The sequence below is a fragment of the Haematobia irritans genome, chromosome 4 (assembly GCF_050003625.1).
Source record: "Haematobia irritans isolate KBUSLIRL chromosome 4, ASM5000362v1, whole genome shotgun sequence".
NCBI classification, from domain to species: domain Eukaryota; kingdom Metazoa; phylum Arthropoda; class Insecta; order Diptera; family Muscidae; genus Haematobia; species Haematobia irritans.
Window position 1 is genome coordinate 214485556 of NC_134400.1, and position 25669 is coordinate 214511224.

General features: G+C 34.5%; 1 protein-coding gene across 1 annotated transcript in view; it reads right to left on the reverse strand.

Moving 5' to 3' along the window:
- Positions 1-21013, reverse strand: part of LOC142235983 (uncharacterized) — a 36156-nt gene extending 15143 nt beyond the window's left edge. Inside the window, exons 1-3 of the mRNA XM_075307234.1 lie at positions 20226-21013; positions 20017-20120; positions 19561-19965 (exon numbers count right to left, since the gene is read on the reverse strand). Of these exons, the coding sequence (XP_075163349.1) occupies positions 19561-19965; positions 20017-20120; positions 20226-21013 (1297 nt within the window). The remainder of the gene's footprint in view (positions 1-19560; positions 19966-20016; positions 20121-20225) is intronic.
- Positions 21014-25669: the final 4656 nt, after the last annotated feature.

Consider the following 25669-nt stretch of genomic DNA (forward strand, 5'->3'; position numbering starts at 1 on the left):
TTTTTACTAAATTTTCTGTAGAAATAAAATTTTGACAAAATTTTCTATAGAAATACAATTTTTACAAAATTTTGACAATTTTTTCTAATAAAAAACTAAAGTTTTATAAAGAAATTAAATGTTGACAAATATCTATTAATAAAAAGTTTTTTAGGAGTAAAATTTTGGAAAAGTTGTCTATAGAAAAAAATTTTGGCAAAAAAATTTCCTATAGAAATGTTTTGATAAAATTTTACAAATAAATAAAATTGTGATAAAATTTTGTTAGAAATAACATTTTGTCAAAATTTTCTATAGAAATAAAATGCTGACAAAAATCATATGATAAAATGATAAAATTTTCTTCGAAATAAAATTTTGAAAGAGTTTTCTATAGAAATTAAAGTTTGACAAAGAAGAAATAAAATTTTGACAAAATTTTCTATAGAAATAAAACTTTGACAACATTTTCTATAGAAATAAAATTTTGACAACATTTTCTATAGAAATAAAATGTTTACAAAATTGTGACACATTTTGCTATAAAAATAAAAGTGTGACAAAATTTTCTAGATAAGTTGAATTTGACAAAATTCTCTATAGAAATAAAATTGTGAAAAAATTTGCAATAGAAAAACATTTGGAACAAGAAAATCTATAGATATTTTGATAAAATTTCCTAAATAAATAACATTTTGATAAGATTTCCTACAGAAATAAAATTTTGATAAAATTCGCTATAGAAATAAAATTTTGACAAAATTTTCTGTAGAAATAAAATATTGTTGTGTAGAAAGGAAAATATTCCAAATAGTGATGCAATGTTAACAAATTTTTCTATACAAATAAAATGTTGGCAAAATTTTCTTTAAAGTCACACTATCAACTTCCATTGTGAGTAAGTTTTCCGTTTTGTATGAGTAACTGTAAGTCCAACATCCGAAATCCACTTTCCTTATTTTAAATGCTTGAACCAAAACACTTTGATTCATAAAAAATACAGCTCGTATAAAAAAAGGAGTAATGAGCTTTGTGATATATTTACAATCATTCTACCTTATCAAGATTTGTGGCTCAGATGTTAACGACGAACATTAAAATCCTTAACCCCAAAGCAAAAATATTTCTTAGAAATCACAATGCTGGTCAAAATTTTTCAAACATAGCCACCGTGTTAAGACAATAGAATTCTTATGGAGAAACTCTTTTAGCCACCACCAATTTGGTGGTTGCCCTCATAATGATGGTCTTGGTAGCTGTATGCTTTTGCTCCATCGCTCATGGCCTAATGCTGTGGTCTTGTGTTGCACGATTGTTGCAAATTAGGCAATTTGAAAATGATAAATATTCAAAGTTTTATTTTATGATGATTAATTATGTCCCTCAGATAGTCGTTAAATTAGCCCTGGCAATAACAGCGATAATGATTTTAAGTAAAATGTATTAACTTTTTTCGTTTCGTTTTTTATAGTTGTTGTCTTTCTCTGAGGGTTTTATATTGGCTGAGATTTCGTCCTTTGGTTTTGAAACCATTCACTGGTATTAAATTTAAATTAAGTTAATGGCGCTTGGGCATTTTTGATAATCCTGTTGCTGGATAACAAGAAAACCTAACACAAACAAGTGACACCAAATATATTTGGAGGTTTATCAAGTGTCCCCTTGGTAGTCGTTAGGTGAGGCAATTAAAAGATATGGAGATAATTTGGCAGCCAAAGGTCGATTATAAAAATTAAAAGAGAAGGGGATACTATAGAGAGCAAATTAGCAATCTGTGGTTTTGAATCATGAGGGGTCTATATATATATATAGCTCGCAATAATTGAAGAGGACTTCAGGTGGTATCAAAAATAGCTTAATGGACTTTCCTTGTTCTTGTTCTACTTTTAATCCCTTTTAACATCAAACACAGAGCCAATTTTGAAAATTGTAAATGCTATAGCCCAAACCGATAATAAATCAAACCAAGCACCCCCTGAAAGTACAGAAATGTCCCCCACAAATTCATCAAAAATTCTACATACACGTAAGGTCACCTCGCCTGTTTCCAAAACTGACAACACCAAGTAAAAAACCACACTTAATCTCATTTGATCAGGAGGTGCATTTTAACTCTTGCTTCAGATGAAAATTTGCATGAGATGAATTGAAATGAAATCAAAGAAAAGATAAAAGTCAAATAAAGGAAACAAATGGCATCTCCATAGCAAAGTGACAGCATATGATGAAACCGCCGACAAAAAAACAAGACCCAAGAAAAAGTAGCTGGAATATTAGCCCAAACGAAATGAGAAGATGTGGTGCCTGGTACCCATTGCAAAAAAAAAAAAAAAAAACAAGTATATACGACCGTAAGTTCGGCCAGGCCGAAGCTTATCTACCCTCCACCATGGATTGCGTAGAAAATTCTACTGAAGACTGTCATCCACAATCGAATTACTTGGGTTGCGGTAACACTTGCCGATGGCAAGGTATCTTAAAACTTCCTAATACTGTAATATATACCACATAGTCCATACGTGGTATATATTAAACTAAATAAGGCCGATTAAATACGTATATATTTAAGTTTAAAGTTTCTATAGAAATAAAATTTTGACAAAATAAAATTTTGACAACATTTTCTATAGAAGTAAAATTTGGAAAAAATTCTATAAAATTTGGAAAAACTTTTCTATAGAAATAAAATTTGGACAAAATTTTCTATAGAAATAAAATTTTAACAAAATATTCTTTAGAAATAAAATTTGGACAAAATTTTCTATAGAAATAAAATTTTTACAAAATTTTCTATAGAAATAAAATTTTGACAAAACTTTCTATAGAAATAACATATTGACAATGTTTTCTATAAAAATAAATTTTTGGTAGATTATTTTTGGCTCGAGTGGCAACCATGATTATGAACCGATATGTACCAATTTTTGTGTGATTGGGGATCGGCTATATATAACTATAGACCGATAAGGACCAATTTTGGCATGGTTATTAGCGGCCTTATACTAACACTACGTTGCAAATTTCAACCGGATCGGATGAATTTTGCTCCTCCAAGAGGCTCCGGAGATCAAATCTGGGGAACGGTTTATATGGGGGCTATATATAATTATGGACCGATATGGACCAATTCTTGCGTGTTTCTTAGAGACCACAATCTAACACCATGTTCCAAATTTCAACCGGATCGGATGAACTTTGCTACTCCAAGAGGCTCCGGAGATCAAATCTGGGGAACGGTTTATATGGGGCTATATATAATTATGGACCGATATGGACCAATTCTTGCGTGTTTGTTAGAGACCACATTCTAACACCATGTTCCAAATTTCAACCGGATCGGATGAATTTTGGTCCTCCAAGAGGCTCCGGAGGACAAATCTGGGGATCGGTTTATATGGTAGCTATATAATTGTGGACCGATGTGAACCAATTTTTGCATGGTCATTAGAGAACATATACCAACACCATGTACCAAATTTCAGCCGGATCGGATGAAATTTGCTTCTCTTAGAGGCTCCGCAAGCCAAATCGGGGGATCGGTTTATATAGAGCCTATATATAATTATGGACCGATGTGGACCAATTCCTGCATGGTTGTTGGATGCCATATACTAACACCACGTACCACATTTCAACCGGATCGGATGAATTTTTTTCCTCTAAGAGGCTCTGGAGATCAAATCTGGGGGATCAGCTTATATGGGGGCTATATATAATTATGGACCGATATGGACCAATTTTGGCATGGTTGTTAGAGAAAATATACTAACACCACCTACCAAATTTCAATCGGATCGGATGACTTTTGCTCCTCTAAGCGGCTCCGGAGGTCAAATCGGGGGATCGGTTTATATGGAGCCTATATATAATTACGGACCGATGTGGACCAATTTTTGCATGGTTGTTAGAGAACATATACCAACACCATGTACCAAATTTCAGCCGGATCGGATGAATTTTACTTCTCTTAGAGGCTCCGCAAACCAAATCGAGGGATCGGTTTATATGGGGGCTATATGTAATTATGGACCGATATGGACCTATTTCTGCATGGGTGTTAGATACCATATACTAACACCATGTACCAAATTTCAGCCGGATCGGATGAAATTTGCTTCTCTTAGAGCAATCGCAAACCAAATTTGGGGGTCCGTTTATATGGGGGCTATACGTAAAAGTGGACCGATATTGACCAATTTTTGCGTGGTTGTTAGAGACCATATACTAACACTATGTACCAAATTTCATCCGGATGGGATGAAATTTGCTTCTCTTAGAGCAATCGCAAGCCAAATTTGGGGATCCGTTTATATGGGGGCTATACGTAAAAGTGGACCGATATGGCCCATTTGCAATACCATCCGACCTACATCAATAACAACTACTAGTTCCAAATTTGAAGTCGATAGCTTGTTTCGTTCGGAAGTTAGCGTGATTTCAACAGACGGACGGACGGACATGCTCAGATCGACTCAGAATTTCACCACGACCAAGAATATATATACTTTATGGGGTCTTAGAGCAATATTCCGATGTGTTACAAACGGAATGACAAAGTTAATATACCCCCATCCTATGGTGGAGGGTATAAAAAACTTCAGCAATTCCTTCTTTACAGAGGTCTCCCTTGGTATTTTATAAAAGTCAATGGAATCGCATTGTAAATGGCGCACGTACGCGCGTATCTCAAACAATGTTCATAGGGAGTATGGTGGTTACGAAAGTCACTCTGCGTTTATATGGAAGAACGAACTGCGAAATTTAACCTCTGTGTGTGTGTTTTTCTCTATATTCCTGCGTTGTTTTCTACACATATACACACACACACACATATACCATTTTGTTTATTTTAAGGATTCACTGAAGCATTTTTTTTTCTATTTTAGTTTTGAAGGATATCATAAAAACATTTTTCATTTTCAAAAGTGGTGTGACATATCGTTTATCCACTTTGATTTATCTGCGATTTTTGCGACATATCTCTCTACTCTTCCCCAATCGATGATACAAAAAAAAATTGTGGTTGAGGGGTCGGGGGGTGTAAGTCATCTTTGTTCTTGTTTTTCATTGCCATTTCCGGCACCCACCTCTAGCCAATATTACCTATGGATGGACAAACGAATTGCAGCCAATGCTAATTTCGGAAGAGAGAGAGAGCGCGGTAAGTTAGGTATTTTCGATCGCTTAGTCGTTTTCCAGTTCCCACAGAAACATGAAAGCTGAAATGAAGGTAAACTCCAACAAAAACAAAAACACGAATTGAAAAGTCCTTGAGTAAAAACAAATATATCAATGGGCAAAAGTTGGTTTGAAAACTCCCATTTAGCTGTATGCCCTGGCAAAGGATGGTCATGCACTTGACTGAAGAACTCATATTAAAAATTTTTCCAAAAACCCAGCCATGAACTAAGGTTGAGTATGAACGAAACGAAACCAACGACCAGAAACACAGCTCACATTTCAATGGTAAAAGTACATGGATTTTTATTATTTTTATAGAGTTATAAAATCCACGCACACCATCCTAATACTTGGCCAAATGGCAACAAATCATTTAAAAGTGGCTGTTTTATTTGAAATTTACTGCTTTAACCACCACCTTACACAAACTGTTTTTTGTTTTGTTTTGTGTAGTGGTGGAGAGGGGGCAAATGTGTTACCATTTCAAATTCAGTCTATGAGGTGTAAGAAGTCAATAAATAACACACATACTACATTTAAAGAAAATCTTTGTAGTTAGAGAAAATTTTACGGCGGCATTTATTTTTTTTTTTTTGACAAAATATAGTCTTAGTGCACACAAAAAATATTTTTTTTTGGCTTCAAAATTAGTTCACCCAATTAATTTTTAATTGAAATGTCTTCAATCACAAAAATGATTTTTTAAATTAAAAAATTAATTGAAAGTCAATTAAAAAAAATTAATTGATACTAGTATTTTTTGCGATTGATTTTTATTTCAATTAAAATATTTGGTGAATTAATTAAATTTTTAATTTAATATTTCTTACAACTCAATTAAACTTTAATTGGAAACATTTTTGTGAATTTTTTTTCTGTGTCACGTGGGTGGCTAGTATAGGAAATACTCGAATGGCGAATGCATACTTCCATCCGCATTACTCTGAGCGGTTTAGAAATGTTAGTCTTTGAAAGCGAATATCGGTTCATATGGAAGTTTTATGGAAATGCTATTTTTGATACAGTGTCTCAGTGACTCAAGGAGTCTCCCAATCCAGACTTAGTTTTTTTTTCAAATAATAACAGAAACCAATTGCCAACAAACTCTCATCAAGTCGTCTGACGGATTTTTTCCAACGATAGTTCATTTTATTGTGCTTATAAAAGCATTTTGATCTATTGCATTCAGATTTCTTAAAACTCAATTAAATTTTAATTGGAAAAATGTTCGTGAATTTTTTTCTGTGTCACATGGGTGGCCAGTATAGGAAATACTCGAATGGCGAATCCATCCACGTTACTCTGAGCGATTTAGAAATGTTAGTCTTTGAAAGCGAATATCGGTTCATATGGAAGTTTTATGGAAATGCTATTTTTGATACAGTGTCTGAGTGACTCAAGGAGTCTCCCAATCCAGACTTAGTTTTTTCAAATAATAACAGAAACCAATTGCCAACAAACTCTCAACAAGTCGTCTGACGGATTTATTCCAATGACAGTTCATTTTATTGTGCTCAAAGCTTATAAAAGCATTTTGATCTATTGCATTCAGAAATAAAGTTACTCGTGATGGAATTCAAGTGTGTTTTTTTATATTTGGCTGGAAAACTACAAGTGGATATCTTTAGAGTCCTTCAGCATTTATATATGTATATAAAATTTTTGTTTCTAGTACCATTGTCCGTTACCGTGTTACTGAGAGTTGTATATCGCGTCGAAGAAAAAAAAATCGTTACCAAAGGTCAGATTTGATAGCACATGCTCGTGAGCTCAACATAAAGCGAGAATGGATGCAACACATATTGAATAATAATTTTGGACTAAAACCAGGTTCTAACAAGTATATACGGCCGTAAGTTCGGCCAGGCCGAAGTTTATGTACCCTCCACCATGGATTGCGTAGAAACTTCTACTGAAGAATGATATCCACAATCTAATTACTTGGGTTGCGGTAACACTTGCCGATGGCAACTTCCTAACACCGTAATATATACCACATAGTCCATACGTGGTATATATTAAACCTAAAAAGGCAGATTAAATACGTATATACTTAAGTTTAAAGTTTCTATAGAAAAAAATTTTGATAAAATAAAATTTTGACAACATTTTCAATAGAAGTAAAATTTGGGAAAAAAATTCTATAGAAATAAAATTTTGACAAAAATTTCTATAGAAATAAAATTTTGACAAAAATTTCTATAGAAATAAAATTTTGGTAGATTATGTTTTGCTCGAGTGGGAACCATGATTATGAACCGAATAAAATTTTAACAAAATTTTCTATAGAAATTGTATAATTTTGACAAAATTTTCTATAGAAATAAAATTTTGACAAAATTTTTTGTGTGATTGGGGATCCGCTATATATAACTATAGACCGATATGGACCAATTTTAGCATGGTTATTAACCGGATCGGATGAATTTTGCCCCTTTAAGAGGCTCCGGAGGTCAAATGTGGGGATCGGCTTATATGGGGGCTATATATAATTATGGACCGATATGGACCAATTTTGGCATGGTTGTTAGATACGATATACTAACACCACGTACCAAATTTCAATCGGATCGGATAACTTTTGCTCATCTAAGAGGCTCCGGAAGTCAAATCTGGGGATCGGTTTATATGGGGGCTATATATGATTATGGGCCGATGTGGACCAATTTTTACATGGTCATTCCAGACCATATACTAACACCACGTACCAAATTTCAATCGGATCGGATAACTTTTGCTCATCTAAGAGGCTCCGGAAGTCAAATCTGGGGATCGGTTTATATGGGGGCTATATATAATTATGGGCCGATGTGGACCAGTTTTTGCATGGTCATTAGGGACCATATACTAACACCATGTACCAGATTTCAGCCGCATCGGATGAAATTTGCTTCACTTAGAGCAATCGCGAGCCAAATTAGGGCTTTACCTAAAAGTGGACAGATATGGCCCATTTGCAATACCATCCGACCTACATCAATAACAACTACTTGTGTCAAGTTTCAAGTCGATAGCTTGTTTCGCTCGGAAGTTAGCGTGATTTCAACAGACGGACGGACAGCATGTTATTTTTTTGTCAGGCATTTGAAGGCCATAATTCGTAGCTAATGCAAACAAAGCTAAACTGATTCTAAAATTTGATGTTATTTTCGACTTATCTTTGTGTTTAGTAAAAAAAAAAAAATAAAGAAATAAAATATAGCGCTTCACTTTCTTGCATTACATATTAACCACCCTGTATGTGGGGGCTAAATAAAATCTATACCAATTTTTTCAACATATAAGTTAACAAAAATAGTCAATTAGCCTTAAACTGCGACTACAAAATGTGTTTACAGACGGACAGACAGACATCGCTAGATTTACACAAAAAGTGCTCTCGAGCCTATTAGCGAAACAAATCCGTTGCCTATCTCGTCTCCTTTTCGCTGTTGCAAATTTATTGAATAAATTTAATCTGATTTTAAAAATTGGTGATTTTCGACATTTTTGCTTTTGAACAATAAAATTAAAAAAGAAAACTTTTATATATATATATATATATATATATATATATATATATATATATATATATATATATATATATATATATATATATATATATATATATATATATATATATATATATATATATATATATATATATATATATATATATATATATATATATATATATATAGCCCTTTAATTTCTTGCATTAAATATCAGCCACCCTGTATATGGAAGCTATAACTAAATCTGAACCGATTTTTTTTTTAAAATAAATATATTAAATTTCAATTCAATTGGACTCAAAGTGCGATTACAAAAATATGTTCATAGATGGACGGACAGACAGAACATCACTATTTGCCAGAACATGGGTGTTGCATGTTCTGGCAAATAGTGATGTTCTGCCTCTTTATGGGTGTTGCAAATATGTCGAACAAATCTAATCTGATTTTATAGTTGTATATTATTTTCGAAATTTTGAACAATAAAATTAAAGTATGAAAATATATAGCGCATTACGCATTACATATCAGCCACCCGGTATATGGCAGATATATCTAAATCTGAATCAAGTTCTTGTAATTTACATGTATACAATTTCAAGTCAGGTGGACTTAAACTGCGACCTAGACTTGACTACAAAAATATGTTCGCAGACGGACGGACAGACAGATGGACTCAAGATGCGGTCCTGATCCTATTTGCAATGTGTCTATCTCGCCTTCTTCTGGGTGTTGCAAATGTATCGCACAAAAATTTAAAGTGATTCCAAAATTTTATGTTATTTGTGACATTTGTTTGCTATTGCACAATAAAATTAAAATATGAAAGTGTATAGGGATTTACTTGGTTGCATTACATATCATTCAACCTGTATATGGCAGCTACATATACCTAAATCTGAAACCAAATTTTAAATCAATTGAACTCAAACTGCGACCTAGATTCTAACTATACAAAATGTGTTCATAGACGAACGGTCGGATAGACAGACATTGCTAAATCGAGTCAAGATGTGGTCCTGAGCATATTTGCTAAGGAGATCATGTATCTCTTTGTGTTCCCCTTGGGCATTCCAAACATCCATATCTATATTCCACACTGTGGTGCAGGGTATAAAAGCGTATAGGCGTTATATGCATGTATGAATATAATAATCGTTTACACTATCGCCAATCTCAACATTTCAATTCCTTGGCCAGCAACTACTCTCCACTATGCAATTTTGTGGCAGTGCTCATACTCCTCTTCTTCTTGGGAAAAGTGCTAATTTATTTTCTTTCATGAGGTGCTGGAATGTTTGTAACAATTTTTGTTGCTTGTTGTGACGCTGACACTTTAGAAGTTTGCAATTGTTGCTATTGTGTGATGGCATAGGCAGCAAACTGTGGAAATGTTAGTGACACTTTTGTTGGTGTTTTATTATTTTCCTGTTGTACGCATTAACCGGATACAAGCGTTTAACTGGCGGTCGTAAAGTACATGGAATGAAATGCCACTGGCACGAATACACCACACAATTGCTTTGGTCTTAGATATGAAGGCAACTTCTTCCAGTTGTCACGACAATGCCGAATGCGTATGTGTAACATAACCAAGTAAAACGATACTCATACGCACCCATAGCCCTACCACAATGCATGGACATTATTCTCTCTCTCTATCTCGCACACTCAACTAAGATATTCGCCATTCAACAGCCATTTGGCTTAAGACGCTGTTTGTCACCTTTTGGGATTGGGATTCATAAACATAATAACCATAGCCTAAGCAACAACAACAACAACGCCATCAATAATACCAGAAATATTTCTTTTTTGTATGCACCCATTGTGTATGGGTGTGAGTGTGTCTATGAATACGAACATTTGCCCGACTCGGGACATACTTGCATTTAAATTCGTATGTGAATATACAAAGTGGGTGGGGGGTATAATGTTATCGTTTTTTGTTGTTGTTTCTTTTATGGAGAGAACAGAGTGAGAGAATGCCAGTGTGGTTAATGTATGTTTGGGTGGATGCTTATGTTGGGTGTGTGTGCTAAAAATTGTTTGGCATAAATACGTGAGTTTTGCACGTTATGCGTGCATAAGTGAATAAAACTGCCGTTAGGCATTTAAGACAAAATGAAATAAAAACGCCAGAAAACACAATACAATCATGCCCCCTCTTACCTCGTATACCTTGCAGCAACAGAGCCAAAGACACATGGAAATACTCATGCCCTATCTTAAGGGCTTGGGGTGGGAGGACTGGCTCACACGAAGTTATTACAAAAAATAAATACAAATCGCATGGATAACACTCGGAATAAAAATGCTTCAATTATACTTATCTGACGACAATGATATGAAGACTTTTTCACTTGATCTTCTTTTTATTGGGTCTCTCACTCATTGGCTGACTGGCTGGAAATGGTGCTGTGTGGGCATGATACAGCGCGAATGTGGTTTTCAGCCCCTCTTATCTAGTTGGCAAACGTTCGTATTCACGCAAAGCAGTTTAAATGTTCTAAGCGTTAAATAGAAGATGGGTGGCACAGTGGTATGAAAGTCAATCAAATTTGTGAATTGCCGAGTGGTTGATGGTGCACAGTTAAATGGATAAGAAGCAGGTAATTTAGGAAAATTCCAAAATATTTCGCTATCCCCCAGCAAACAGCAAAAAAATTTGGAATTTCTTCCACAGGAACAACTTTAAAACTACTTCCAGAAGATGTACTCCCAATGATGTTCTTTATTTTAACTACACAGGAAGTTCTTTTAATTTAATTTTGTATAATTTGCTTTTTTCATATTTTTAATGGGTAATGTTAATTTTTTTGTTTCAAATAGGTTAAAATCAAAGTAGGTTAACATCAAAGTAAGAATTCTTAAAATGGTACAAATTATTTAAATTTTTTCGAAAAAATGCTAAATCCAATCTAAAAAAGTTGCGAATTTTTGTAAATATTTGAGATCAAACGTTTCAGACAAGCGTTAGAATCCATTAAAAATTATCAAAAAATTATAAAAATTATTTATTTGACAAAATATCACAGAAATTTTTAATTTACATCCAAAACATTGAATTCGAAGTGAAGCAAATTCAGTGCAACGACTGTTGAAATGAATGACTTCCGTACTAGAACAAGCCCATGTTAAATTCATCGCTTCTGCATCAATTTTGCACCACTTCCGGATCCAAAAATAACATTTTCATTACTTTTTTGGTGACGCTTTTTTTGCTGGGCAAATTACGAGTCTAGCTTGCTGTAATTTCTACTGTTACAGATTATCGAGGTATTTACGCACTTGTCAAACGCAATGTCACAGTCAAACTATCGATGTAAACGAAGTTCTTTAAGGAGTTCATTCATTGGGTGAAGTTTCAAGAATATTTGAGATTATTACAATGTGCAGAATGAGACGAGATAGACACATGGTGTCGATGCCAAATTTGATCAGGACAACTTCCTGAGTCAGTTTAGCAATGTTCGTAGGTCTGTGAACACATTTTTTTAATGAGAGTCCAGGTCCCAGTTTTAGCCAAATCGATGCATTGCTTAGCATGTTCGCTTGCAATACAAAGGGTCATGGATCCAATACCAGTTTCGACCAAACACTAAAAAGTTTCTCAGCGGTGGGTAATCCCTTTTAGGTAATGCTAGTGAAATTGCGGGGTGTTTAAACGGGAGTTGATTCACTTGCACGAAAATGGCAATTTGCCGAATTTGGCTCTCACTTATCATCCCAGGCAATCCAAAGTGAATAGGTAGTGAACAAAAAAAATCGGGTTCACTGGCCAAAGAGGTTTGTTGAAAATCTACAGCTTCGATTGTGGACTATAACACAGGCACCGCAGCAACGGCCGATGGTCGCTCTCTCTCTTCGTATTCATCGACCGTGAGCTTAAAATAAATTATGAATATTAACGGGAAAATGTCTTAAATATAGAATTAAATCCCTGGATAGACCAACATTTCGGCCACAGATCATGGACACTAACGCACTTAGCACGCGTCAACCAAGAACGGCTTAAAATAAAGTTTCCTCAATTAATTTTTACTGCACAATTGCCAATAAAATTTCCGGATCTCAATCTGTTGGACTTTTGCCTTGGGAATTTTTAGAGAGTAAGATTGGCGATCAAAAATATCAAAGTGTCTATCATCTCACCGGAATTGGCCAAAATACCGCGGAGCTATTATCGTGCCCAATATGATATCTTTGTTGAAGACCACAATTCGAATTCGAACAAATCTAACTGACTAACTGATTCTAAAATTTGCTATTATTTCCGACATTTTTTATACCCTGCGCCACACTGTGGAAGAGGGTATTATAAGTTAGTGCATATGTTTGCAACACCCAGAAGGAGACGAGATAGACACCATGTCTTTGGCAAAAATGCTCAGGGTTGGCTCTTGAGTCGATATAGCTACGTCCGTCTGTCCGTGAACACATTTTCGTAATCAAAGTCTAGGTCGCAATTTAAGTCCAATCGCCATCAAATTTGGCACATGTTCCTAATTTGGGTCAGAATATAACCCTATTGATTTTAGAAGAAATCGGTTCAGATTTAGATATAGCTCCCATATATATATTTCGCCCGATATGGACTTATATGGCCCCTGAAGCCAGAGTTTTACCCTAATTTGCTTAACATTTTGCACAAGAAGAACAATTAGTACTGAGACAAGTGCGCCAAATTTTATTGAAATCGGTTCAGATTTAGATATAGCTCCCATATATATATTTCGCCCGATATGCACTTATATGGACCCAGAAGCCAGAGTATTATCCCGATTAGCTTTGCACAAGGAGTACAATTGGTAGTATAGTCATGAGTGCCAAATTTGATTGAAATTGGTTCAGATTTAGATATAGCTCCCATATATATGTTTTTCTGATTTCGACAAAAATGGTCAAAATACCAACATTTTCCTTGTTAAATCGCCACTGCTTAGTCGGAAAGTTGTAAAAATGACACTAATTTTCCTAAATTTCTAATACATATATATCGAGCGATAAATCATAAATAAACTTTTGCGAAGTTTCCTTAAAATTGCTTCAGATTTAAATGTTTCCCTTATTATACCCTGCGCCACACTGTGGAACAGGGTATTATAAGTTAGTGCATATGTTTGTAACACCCAGAAGGAGACGAGATAGACACATGGTGTCTTTGGCAATAATGCTCGGGGTGGGTCCCTGAGTCGATATAACCATGTCCGTCCGTCCCTCCGTCCCTCCGTCCTTCCGTCTGTCTGTGAACACATTTTTGTGATCAAAGTCTAGGTCGCAATTTAAGTCCAATCGCCTTCAAATTTGGCACATGTTCCTAATTTGGGTCAGAATAGAACCCTATTGATTTTGGAAGTCAAGTGTGCAAAATTTGGATGAAATCGATTCAGATTTAGATATAGCTCCCATATATATCTTTCGCCCGATATGGACTAATATGGTCCTAGAATCCAGAGTTTTGGCCCAATTTGTTTGAAATTTTGCACTAGGAGTACAATTAGTAGAGCAGTTAAATGTGCAATTTAGTGGAAATTGGTTCAGATTTAGATATATCTCCCATATATAGCTTTTACACTCATATGACCACAGAGGCCAATTTTTTACTTCGATTTAGATGAAATTTTGCCCAGGGAGTAGAATTTGCATTGTAGCTATGCGTGCTAAGTTTGGTTGAAATCGGTTCAGATTTAGATATAGCTCCAATATATAGCTTTCGCCCGATTAGACTCATATGACCACAGAGGCCAATTTTTAACTCCGATTTAGTTGAAATTTTGCACAGGGAGTAGAATTTGCATTGTAGCTATGCGTGCCAAGTTTGGTTGAAATCGGTTCAGATTTAGATATAGCTCCAATATATAGCTTTCGCCGGATTTACACTCATATGACCAAAGAGGCCAATTTTTAACTCCGATTTAGTTGAAATTTTGCACAGGGAGTAGAATTAGCATTGTAGCTATGTGTGTCAAATTTGGTTGACATGGGTTCAGATTTAGATATAGCTCCCATATATATGTGTTTCTGATTTCGACAAAAATGGCCACTGCTTAGTCGAAAAGTTGTAAAATTGACTCTTATTTTCCTGTACTTCTAATACATATATATCGAGCGATAAATCATAAATAAACGTTTGCGAAGTTTCCTTAAAATTGCTTCAGAGTTAAATGTTTCCCATCCCAGCAAAAAAATTTGGAAGATCTTCCAAAGGCACAACTTTAAAAGCACTTCCAAAAGATGTACTATAAATGATGTTCTTTATTTCAACTACCCAGGAAGTTCTTTTAATTCAATATTTTATAACATGTTTTTTCATACTTTTAATGGATAATTTAACTTTTTATACCCACCACCATAGAATGGTGACGGGGGTATAATAAGTTTGTCATTCCGTTTGTAACACATCGAAATATCGATTTCCGACTATATAAAGTATATATATTCTTGATCAGGGAGAAATTCTAAGACGATATAACTATGTCCGTCTGTCCGTCTGTCTGTCTGTTGTAATCACGCTACAGTCTTCAATAATGAAGCAATCGTGCTGAAATTTTGCACAAACTCGTCTTTTGTCTGCAGGTCAAGTTCGAAGATGGACTATATCGGTCTAGGTTTTGATATAGTCCCCATATTAACCGACCTCCCGATTTGGGGTCTTGGGCTTATAGAAATCGTTGTTTTTATCCAATTTGCCTGAAATTTGAAATCTAAAGGTATTTTATGACCATAAAGAGGTGTGCCAAAAATGGTGAGTATCGGTCCATGTTTTGGTATAGCCCCCATATAGACCGATCTCCCGATTTTACTTCTTGGGCTTATAGAAACCGCAGTTTTTATTCAATGTACCTGAAATTGGAAATCTAGAGGTATTGTAGGACCACAAATACGTGTGCCAAAATTGTGAGAATCGGTCCATGTTTTGGTATGGTCCCCATATAAAACGACCTCCTGATTTGGGGTCTTGGGTTTATAGAAACCGCGGTTTTTATTCAATTTACCTGAAATTGGAAATCTAGAGGAATTGTAGGACCACAAATACGTGTGCCAAAAATTGTGAGAATCGGTCCATGTTTTGGTATGGTCCCCATATAAAACAACCTCCCGATTTGGGGTCTTGGGCTTGTAGAAATCGTAGTTTTTATCCAATTTGTCTGAAATTGGAAATCTAGAGGTATTATGGGACCACAAATACGTGTGCCAAAAATTGTGAGTATCGGTCCATATTTTGGTATAGCCCACATATAGACAGATTTCCCGATTTTACTTCTTGGGCTTCTAGAATCCGTACTTTATATACAATTTGCCTGAAATTGGAAACTTATAGGTATTTTAGGACCATAAAGAGGTGTGCCACAAATGGTGAGTATCGGTCCATGTTTTGGTATAGCCCCCATATAGACCGATATCCCGATTTTACTTCTTGGGCTTCTAGAATCTGAAATTTTTATCCAATTTGTCTGAAATTGGAAATGTAGAGGTATTTTCGGGCCTTAAAGAAGAAACGGTGAGTATCGGTCCATATTTTAGTATAGCCCCCATAAGAACGATCTCCTGATTTAACTCCTTGGATTTCTAGAAACCGTAGTTTTTATCCGATTTGCCTGAAATTGTAAATATTCTATTTTAGGCTCACAAAAACGTATATCGGATTAAGTTTTTATCGGTCCATTTGGTAATGCCTCCATATAGACCGACTTCACTACTTGAGGGTGTAGAAGGCGCACTGATCATGAAAATTGCTTGAAACTCAATGTAAAATTTCCAGATTTTACTTCCACAGATTTAAGATTTCAAATCAATTATAATTTTCTTGCACACTTACAAGAGATGTTAATGATTCCTCTATAACTCAAACAAAACTAGTTCTTATAAATCGAGAATCTGATATAGTCCTCATAGGTGAAATCTTTAAATTTATCTTCGGGAAGTGTCCCCATGTCCTTAAGCCCTCCTGAAATTTCAAAGGAAACCCTAATATTTGGTTCATGGTGGTGGGTATTTAAGATTCGGCCCGGCCGAACTTACTGCTGTATATACTTGTTTTGTTTCAAACAGGTTAAGAACAGAGCAAGAATTCATAAAATGGTACAAATCATTTAAATTTTGCCGAAAAAATGCTAAATCCAATATAAAAAAATTGTGAATTTTTGAAAATATTTTAGGTCAAACGTTTCCGACAAGCGTTAAAATCCATTAAAAATTATAAAAATTATTTATTTGACAAAATATCAGAAATTTTTTTTAATTTACATCCAAAACATTGAATTTGGATCACACCTAAAGAAGTGATGCAAATTCAGTGCAACGGCTGTTGGAATGGCCCATGTTAAATTCATCGCTTCTGCGTCAATTTTGCACCACTTCCGGATAAAAAAAGAACATTTTCAGTACTTTTTTGGCGACGCTTTTTTTGCTGGGATATTTTTTTACTAACATTGCGTTCCACCCTAGTGCATAAGCCGACTTAAATTTTGAGTCTATAGATTTTGTAAAAGTCTATCAAATTCTGTCCAGATCGAGTGATATTTAAATGTATGTATTTTGGACAAACCTTTATATATAGCCCCCAACATATTTGACGGATGCGATATGGTATCGAAAATTTAGATCTACCAAGTGGTGCAGGGTATAATATAGTCGGCCCTGCCCGTAAAATAATATCACCAAAATTTTTCCAATTAAAATTTTAATAATACAATATAAAATAAAATTTAGAAAAATATTCGATTTAACATTTAATTGATTCAATTTTTTTTTACTTGAAAGAAAAATCAATCACTAAAATTAATTTTTTAATTTGGATAGTTATTTTTAATGGACTTTGGTGATTGATACTATCATCACTGTAGTTGAAGACATTTCAATTAAAAATTAACTTCGTGATTGAAGACAAAAATAAAAAAGTTTTCCTCTGTATCGCTTTATTTTCTTATATTACATCCACCCTTTGTATGAGAATTATATCTAAATGTAAGCCGATTTCTTTGACCATAAATATGCCAAATTTCGATTCAATTAGACTCAAACTGCGATATACACTTTGATTAAAAAAAGTTTTCACATGCAGACGGATAGATAGGCCAAAATTCGTACCGAAGGTAGCCGATTCGAATAAATCCAAACTGATTCTAAGATCGATGATATTTCCAAATTTGTATGCTTTTAAACAATAATGTTAAACAAAGTGAAAAAATATTTGTTTACTTTGTTGCATAGGTTGATTGATATACCTTGCTATGTTTTTTCTTAGCAAACTACTGTTTTTCCTTAACCACCGTGAGTTAAGAACAAACCATGATTAAAGTATTCCATAGTACATTCGTCTATGATGGGAAATGTATGTGACAGTCATATGTTTGGGGATAAATTACAGGCTTATAATGTCGCCAAACTTAACTAAGGCAATGCTTTTGAGTTGTTGAGTGTCATGCGGTAGTAGAAAGGGGGACCACATTGTTCCAGCATTACCAAAGGCTGATTTAGTTTTAGCCTACCTTTGTATGAAGATGAGATGTGATGATGCGATGAGATATTGTCTACCTAGTGTGCCAGTAGTATCCTCTTCCAAGCAGCCAGGTTTAAAACGTGAGAAAACCAAATTTACAACATAAGGATTATTGCCGTCGTTTGTTTATAGACGAATGTAGAATACAAATGTCATTTATCTTTAGTCGAGTAAGGCAAGTATTACTCCTTGGAGGTACTCCATGTTTTATGGGCTGGAAAAGGAGGGGGCGGATTGCTTGTAGCATGCTTCTTTGTTCTTCCACTATAATGATGATAAAAAAAAAAATCATTCATTTTTCCAGTGACACACAGTTCACCTCAGATGCCACGAGCCAAAACAGAATACAACAAGTGTAGATGACACTCTATTTGGGTTGCAACGAATCTGAATTGCCTTTAAGGCAAAGAGAGGTTTTTATTATTTGAGCTGAAATAATTCGCTTCAGCCTCTGATAGATAGAATTTGGAATAAACGAATTCAAAATAATGAAGTCATATATGCAAAATGAGTAACGAGCACACAATCAGGACAGAATGTCCACCTTTATATATAGCAAATTGTGGTTCTACCTTAAAAACACAATACTCCAATGATTTTTTACAATTTGCTCTACTCTAATGAACAGGACATTATAAGTTAAAGCATATATCTGCAATATCCAGAAGAAGACGATATACTCGTACACACATGGTGTCTTTAGCAATAATGCCCTTGAGTCTATTTAAAGTTGTCCGTCTTTCTGGGAACACATTTTTGTAATCAAAGTCCAGATTATAGGTTTAGTTCAATTGACTTCACATTTGGCACAGGTATGTGTTTTGTGTCAAAATCGATCCGTATTTTGGAAACCATAGGTTCAAATTTAGATATAGCTCTCATATATATCTTTCGCCCGATATTCAATTATGTGGTCCAAGAAGCCAGAACTTCACCTTGATTTACTTTAAATTTTGCACAATAAAAATAATTGTGAGTATCATTATAACATCGTCTGAGTAATATATGGTTTGAAATTACTATTCGTTCAGAATCCTTAGTAGTCGGCTTTCTTTTTAATTAAATAGTGTCAGAAATATTCCATCAGGTCCCGGCGATTTAAACTGTAAGAAACTTTATATATTAACCTTAGATCATTGAATTTGAGGCGATAATCGTCTGATGTCCCTCACCTTCTTCTTGCTAGATTATTTCTTCCTAGCGTATTACGTGCACGGTTGCCACTCGAACCAAAAATAATCTACTAAAACATAAAGACAAATTTACCAAAAAAGAGGAGGCACGCTCAAAATAAACCCAGCCAATTGAATTCAAATCGATGATTTGATAGTGGCATAGGAAAAGAGATATGTTTGTTTCAAATTTATTTCGGCATAAGCCGGTTATCAATGTAAAACCTACGTAAGTAATCCCCTATTAAATCTAATGCAGCTTCTTCCAAACCATAGTATCTTAATTTCTGAATCAATATACCGTGATCTACTAAATCGAAAGCCTTGGAAAGATCGTAGAAAATACCAGCAACACCACTAGCTCCTTCATCCAACCCTTTGCATATATTATTCACCACATTTACTACTGCTTCCTCCGTACCGGAGCCTTTTCTAAACCCAAACTGAAATGGGCTCAATAAGTTGTTTTCTTCAAAATAGCGTGATAATTGTCTGTGCAAAATTCTTTCGTAAACTTTATCTATTATTGGAAGCAAAGCAATTGGTCGGTATTCACTCAGATTACTTGCCGTATTCACCTTAGATACAGGGATGATTTTCGCCATTTTCAACGCACTAGGATAAGTTGCAGTGTCTATAATGCAATTAAATATCCTTGCTAGATAGGAAGATAAAACGTACCTACATTCATACAACATTCTTGGCGATATCCCGTCCCATCCACTACATTTAGACAAATTCAATTTCGATATTTCTTCTTCCACTTCCTCAGCATCCGTATATGAAAATCTAAAAGAAGTCCTACAATATACAAGTGTTCTAAACATATTTATTGAGTCTTGAGAAGACTGGCTTATATGCTGCCTCAGTGTCATCGGACATTCCAAGAAAAACCTGTTGAACAGATCACATTTAACGTTATTGTCTTCCACAATTTCCCCACTATCATCTCTTAGATAAATTTCAGACCTTTTCTTTCGCCCAAGACTCTCATTCAAAAATTTCCAGCATTTCTTCGGCTCCTCTTTCATTCTGTCAAGATTACAGTAGTAATAATCGTTCATCGACTCCCTAAAAGCTCTTCTTATTATGCAACTTATCCGTTTTAGCCTTTTACTCACATCCATTCCCTTTTCCTTCTTTCTTCTTCTTAGAAGTTTCTCCTTATAACTCATCAAGGCTTCCAAATTCTTATTTACCCATGGTGTCAAATCACTCCTCATAGATCTTCTTTCTGTCCTGGTAGTAGATGCATCCTCTGAAGCACATGCAATGTATCCAATTAACTTGTCTGTATCTTCGGAAGGTACCCCAGTCTCGTGAAATGATCCTAAATAGGTACAGAGATAATCCCTGGCCAAATCATAATTAACAATCAATTTCTTCGACTCATAAAATCCCCGACTACATTTTTGCGCCCTGAATAAACATGAAATAACATGATGATCAGTTAGTGACGTCTCAATTGTATTTATTGATAAATTATCCATAATATTACTATAGACATTGTCAATACAAGTGCGCGACATTGGGCGCGTAACCAAATAGTGACAATTGTCGTAGCCATAGCTGTGTAGTAAGTTCAATATGTCCCTTGAGGCTGAATACTCAAGAAAATCTATATTTGAGTCACCCAGAATTATAGTGGGATCACCACCTGTTTCACGCAATAAATCCTCCATATACGTTACAAATATTGGAACCCTACATTTCTGTGATCTATAAAAAGTTGAAATTCTCAAAGGCCTTCCATTAATTTTGTTATTTAATATTGATACACTAATTTGTTCCATAAAATTTTCACTCCGAGACATATTCGCAGTGAACTGATAACAGTCTTGAATATACATCGACACACCCCCATACGAATCAGATCTACAACAGTGCACCACCTTGTAGCCAGGAATGTTATATATTTGCACGATGTCAGAAGAAAACCATGTCTCTTGAACCACAATGATACTGGGTAATCTGTTCATTTCAGAAATCATAGCTTTGAATTTGTTAAATTTTTCAATCGAAGAAATACTTCTCATGTTTACAGAAATAACATTGAAAATTGGAAAATCTATTAAGTTTACAAAATTATTGAAAGATTTAAAATTTGAAAAATATTTATTGTTCATAAATAATAGAATTTATACTTTAAAACAATATATTCAAATAATTAATTTTTAAATTGGTGAACGGAAAGTTTGATCATCCTCTAGCTCATCATCATTGCTTATATCATCTACAGTTTCGGGTATTGTTGCTGCTTTAAAGTTTGATCTGCGTTTGTAATATTTATTAGTTGCGGCTTCTCGAAGCAATTCATCAACTTCCTCCTCACTTCGAATTAACCTGGGCTTCGATATCTCACTTCTTTTTATATAAACTTTACCATTATAAGTGTAAATAGATTGGTACCCAACAGTTTTTAAGGTTTTAGCATATTTAAAAACATTATAAGTTTCCTTGCTTAGATAGTCGTTTATGTATATTGATTCTGTCTCTTTGTTTTGTTTTAAATTTTTCTTAGCTTGCATTAGTTTCCTTTTCGATTTAGTAGACTCAAAATTCACAACAATAGATTGCTTTTGATTTCCATTTGGCTTGTTTTTAATATAATAAACTTCTTTAACTTCTTCTTCTCCGATCTTAACTCCGGCTTTGGAAGATATTTCAATTAATTTGTTGAGAGCATTAACTCCTTCATCTGCAGATACACCAGTTATTAAGCAATTGCTTATAACTCGTTCATCATTTATTAATTTAATAGATTCTTTTAAGTACTTCATTTCTCTTTTTAATACTTTATTTTCTTTTTGTATTTCATCGATTCTTTTTTTGTTATCGGCAACACCTTTCAAGAGCTCATCGAACTGCTTTGACATAAATGTTAACGAATCGTGCATCTGATCCAGTTTATTATTGTTCTCACATAAATGTTTTTTTATTTCACTTAGCTCTTGTTTCCAAGTGTCATTATCATCAATACAGTTTTTACACATATATTCTTCGCTCTCATTGTTTATTAGTCTCTCGAATCGTTCCTTACTCAAACCAACACAATGTGGATGGTAATTTTTAGAACATTTATCACATTGTATTTCATTGTCATTTTCTCTAATTTCTTTCTTGCATTTTTCACAAATCACTTTAGGAATTACTGCGCTACGACGTTTTTTATTAGCCATCTTCAACTTTTTGGCAATCAGCACAATTAGAGTTCACTATATTTTCAAACGTAGAGCAATAATAGTTTTAGAAATACGGAATATTTTAAAGATTTCTCCAGGTGTCTTAAGACGTATTGTTTTTTTTCGTCTACTCTTCAGTGATGCCAACTTTACTTTTGCAGCCTATAGGGCTTTGCCCAAATAAATTTGACAAACATGCTTTTCCTCTGTTGGTTAAGCTACACTTGAGTTTAGTCAATGTATGGTTTTAAGCTGCAATAAAAAACAACAACAATGCTTAAAAAACTTTATACCTATAGAAAATTTTGCCAAGATGTTATTTCTATAGAAAAATTTGTCAAAATTTAAATTTTTATAGAAAAGTTTGTAAAATTTTTATTTCTATAGAAAATATTGCCAATATGCTATTTCTATAGAAAAATTTGTCAACATTTTATTTCTATAGAAAATTTTGTAAAAATTTTATTTCTATCGAAAATTTTGTCAAAATGTTATTTCTGTAGAATATTATGTCAACATTTTATTTCTATAGAAAGTTTTGTCAAATCTTTATTTTTTAAATTTTGGCACAATTTTATTTCTCTATAGAAAAATTTGTCAAAATTTTATTTCTATGAGAATGTTGCCAAAGATTTTTTTCTATAAAAAATGATGTCAAACTTTTATTTTTATAGATAAATTTGTGAAATCTTTATTTTGTCAATTTATATACCCTTCACCACTACTGTGGTACAGGGTATAATAAGTTTGTGCATTTGTATGTAACGCCAAGAAGGAGTAATCATAGACCAACCTTTTAGTATACGAATCGGCTTAGAATTAAATTCTGAGACGATTTAGCGATGTCCGTCTGTCTGTCTGTCTGTCTGTCCGTCTGTCTGTTGATGTATTTTTGTGTGCAAAGTACAGCTCGCAGTTTTAGTTCGATTGTCCTAAAATTTGGTATAGGGTCCTGTTTCGGCTCAAAGACGATCCCTATTGATTTTGGAAAAAATTGGTTCAGATTTAGATATAGCGTGTATATCAACCGATCTTCCACAAATTCCGTACATCCGAATATTTTATGAGTCTCGAAAAACTTGCAAAATATCAGCCAAATCGGTTCAGATTTAGATATAGCTCCCATATATAGCTTTCGCCCGATTTACACTCAAATGGCTACAGAGGCCAATTTTTTGCTCCGATTTAATTGAAATTTGCACAGGGAGTAGAATTAGCATTCTAACTATGCGTGCCAAATTTGATTTAAATCGGTTCAGATTTAGATATATCTCCCATATATAGCTATCGCCCGACCACCGTGGTGCAATGGTTAGCATGCCCGCCTTGCATACACAAGGTCGTGGGTTCGATTCTTGCTACGACTGAACACCAAAAAGTTTTTCAACGGTGGATTATCCCACCTCAGTAATGCTGGTGACATTTCTGAGGGTTTCAAAGCTTCTCTAAGTGGTTTCACAGCAATGTGGAACACCGTTCGGACTCGGCTATAAAAAGCAGGTCCCTTGTCATTGAGCTTAACATGCAATCGGGCAGCACTCAGTGATAAGAGAGAAGTTCACCAATGTGGTATCACAATGGACTGAATAGTCTAAGTGTGCCTGATACATCGGGCTGCCACCTAACCTAACCTAATCTACACTCAAATAACCACAGATGCCAATTTTTTGCTCCGATTTAGTTGAAATTTTGCACAGGGAGTAGAATTAGCATTGTAGCTCTGCGTGCCAAATTTGGTTGAAATCGGTCCAGATTTAGATATATCTCCCATATATAGCATTCGCCCGATTTACACTCATATGACCACAGAGACCAATTTTTAACTCCGATTTTGTTGAAATTTTGCACAGGGAGTAGAATTAGCATTGTTGCTATGCGTGCCAAATTTGGTTGAAGTCGGTTCAGATATAGGTATAGCTCCCATATATATGTTTTTCTGATTTCGACAAAAATGGTCAAAATATCAACATTTTCCTAATAAAATCGCCACTGCTTAATCGAAAAGCTGTAAAAATGTCTCTAATTTTCCTAAAATTCTAATATATATATATATATATCGAGCGATAAATCATAAATAAACTTTTGCGAAGTTTCCTTAAAATTGCTTCAGATTTAAATGTTTCCCATATTTTTTTACTAAAATTGTGTTCCACCCTAGTGCATTAGCCAACTTAAATTTTGAGTCTGTAGATTTTGTAAAATCGAGTGATATTTAAATGTATGTAATTGGGACATACCCTTATATATAGCCCCCAAAACATTTGACGGATGTGATATGGTATCGAAAATGTAGATCTACAAAGTGGTGCAGGGTATAATATAGTTGGCCCCGCCCGACTTTAGACTTTCCTTACTTGTATTTCTATGCGAATGTTGCCAAAGATTTTTATACCCTGCTCCACTCTGTGGAACAGAATATTATAAGTTAGTGCATATTTTGCAACACCCAGAAGGAGACGAGATAGACACATGGTGTCTTTGGCAAAAATGCTCAGGGTGGGCTCCTGAGTCGATATAGCGATGTCCGTCTGTCCGTGAACACATTTTTGTAATCAAAGTCTATGCCGCAGTTCTAGTCCAATCGACTTGAAATTTGGCACAATTATGTGTTTTGGCTCAGAATAGATCCCTATTGATTTTGGAAGAAATCGGTTCAGATTTAGATATAGCTCCCATGTATATATTTCGCCCGATATGGACTTATATGGCCCCAGAAGCCAGAGTTTTACCCTAATTTGCTTAAAATTTTGCACAAGAAGAACAAATTTTATTGAAATCGGTTCAGATTTAGATATAGCTCCCATATATATCTTTCGCCCGATATGGACTAATACGGTCCCAGAAGGCAGAGTTTTACCCCAATTTGCATGAAATTTTGCACAGGGAGTAGATTTAGCATTGTAGCTATGAGTGCCAAATTTGGTTGAAATCGGTTCAGATTTAGATATAGCTCCCATATATAGCTTTCGCCCGATTTACACTCATATGACCATAGAGGCCAATTTTTTTGCTCCGATTTAGTTGAAATTTTGCACAGGGAGTAGAATTAGCATAGGACTATGCGTGCCAAATTTGGTTGAAATCGCTTCAGATTTAGATATAGCTCCAATATATAGCTTTCGGCCGATTTACACTCATATGACCACAGAGGCCAAT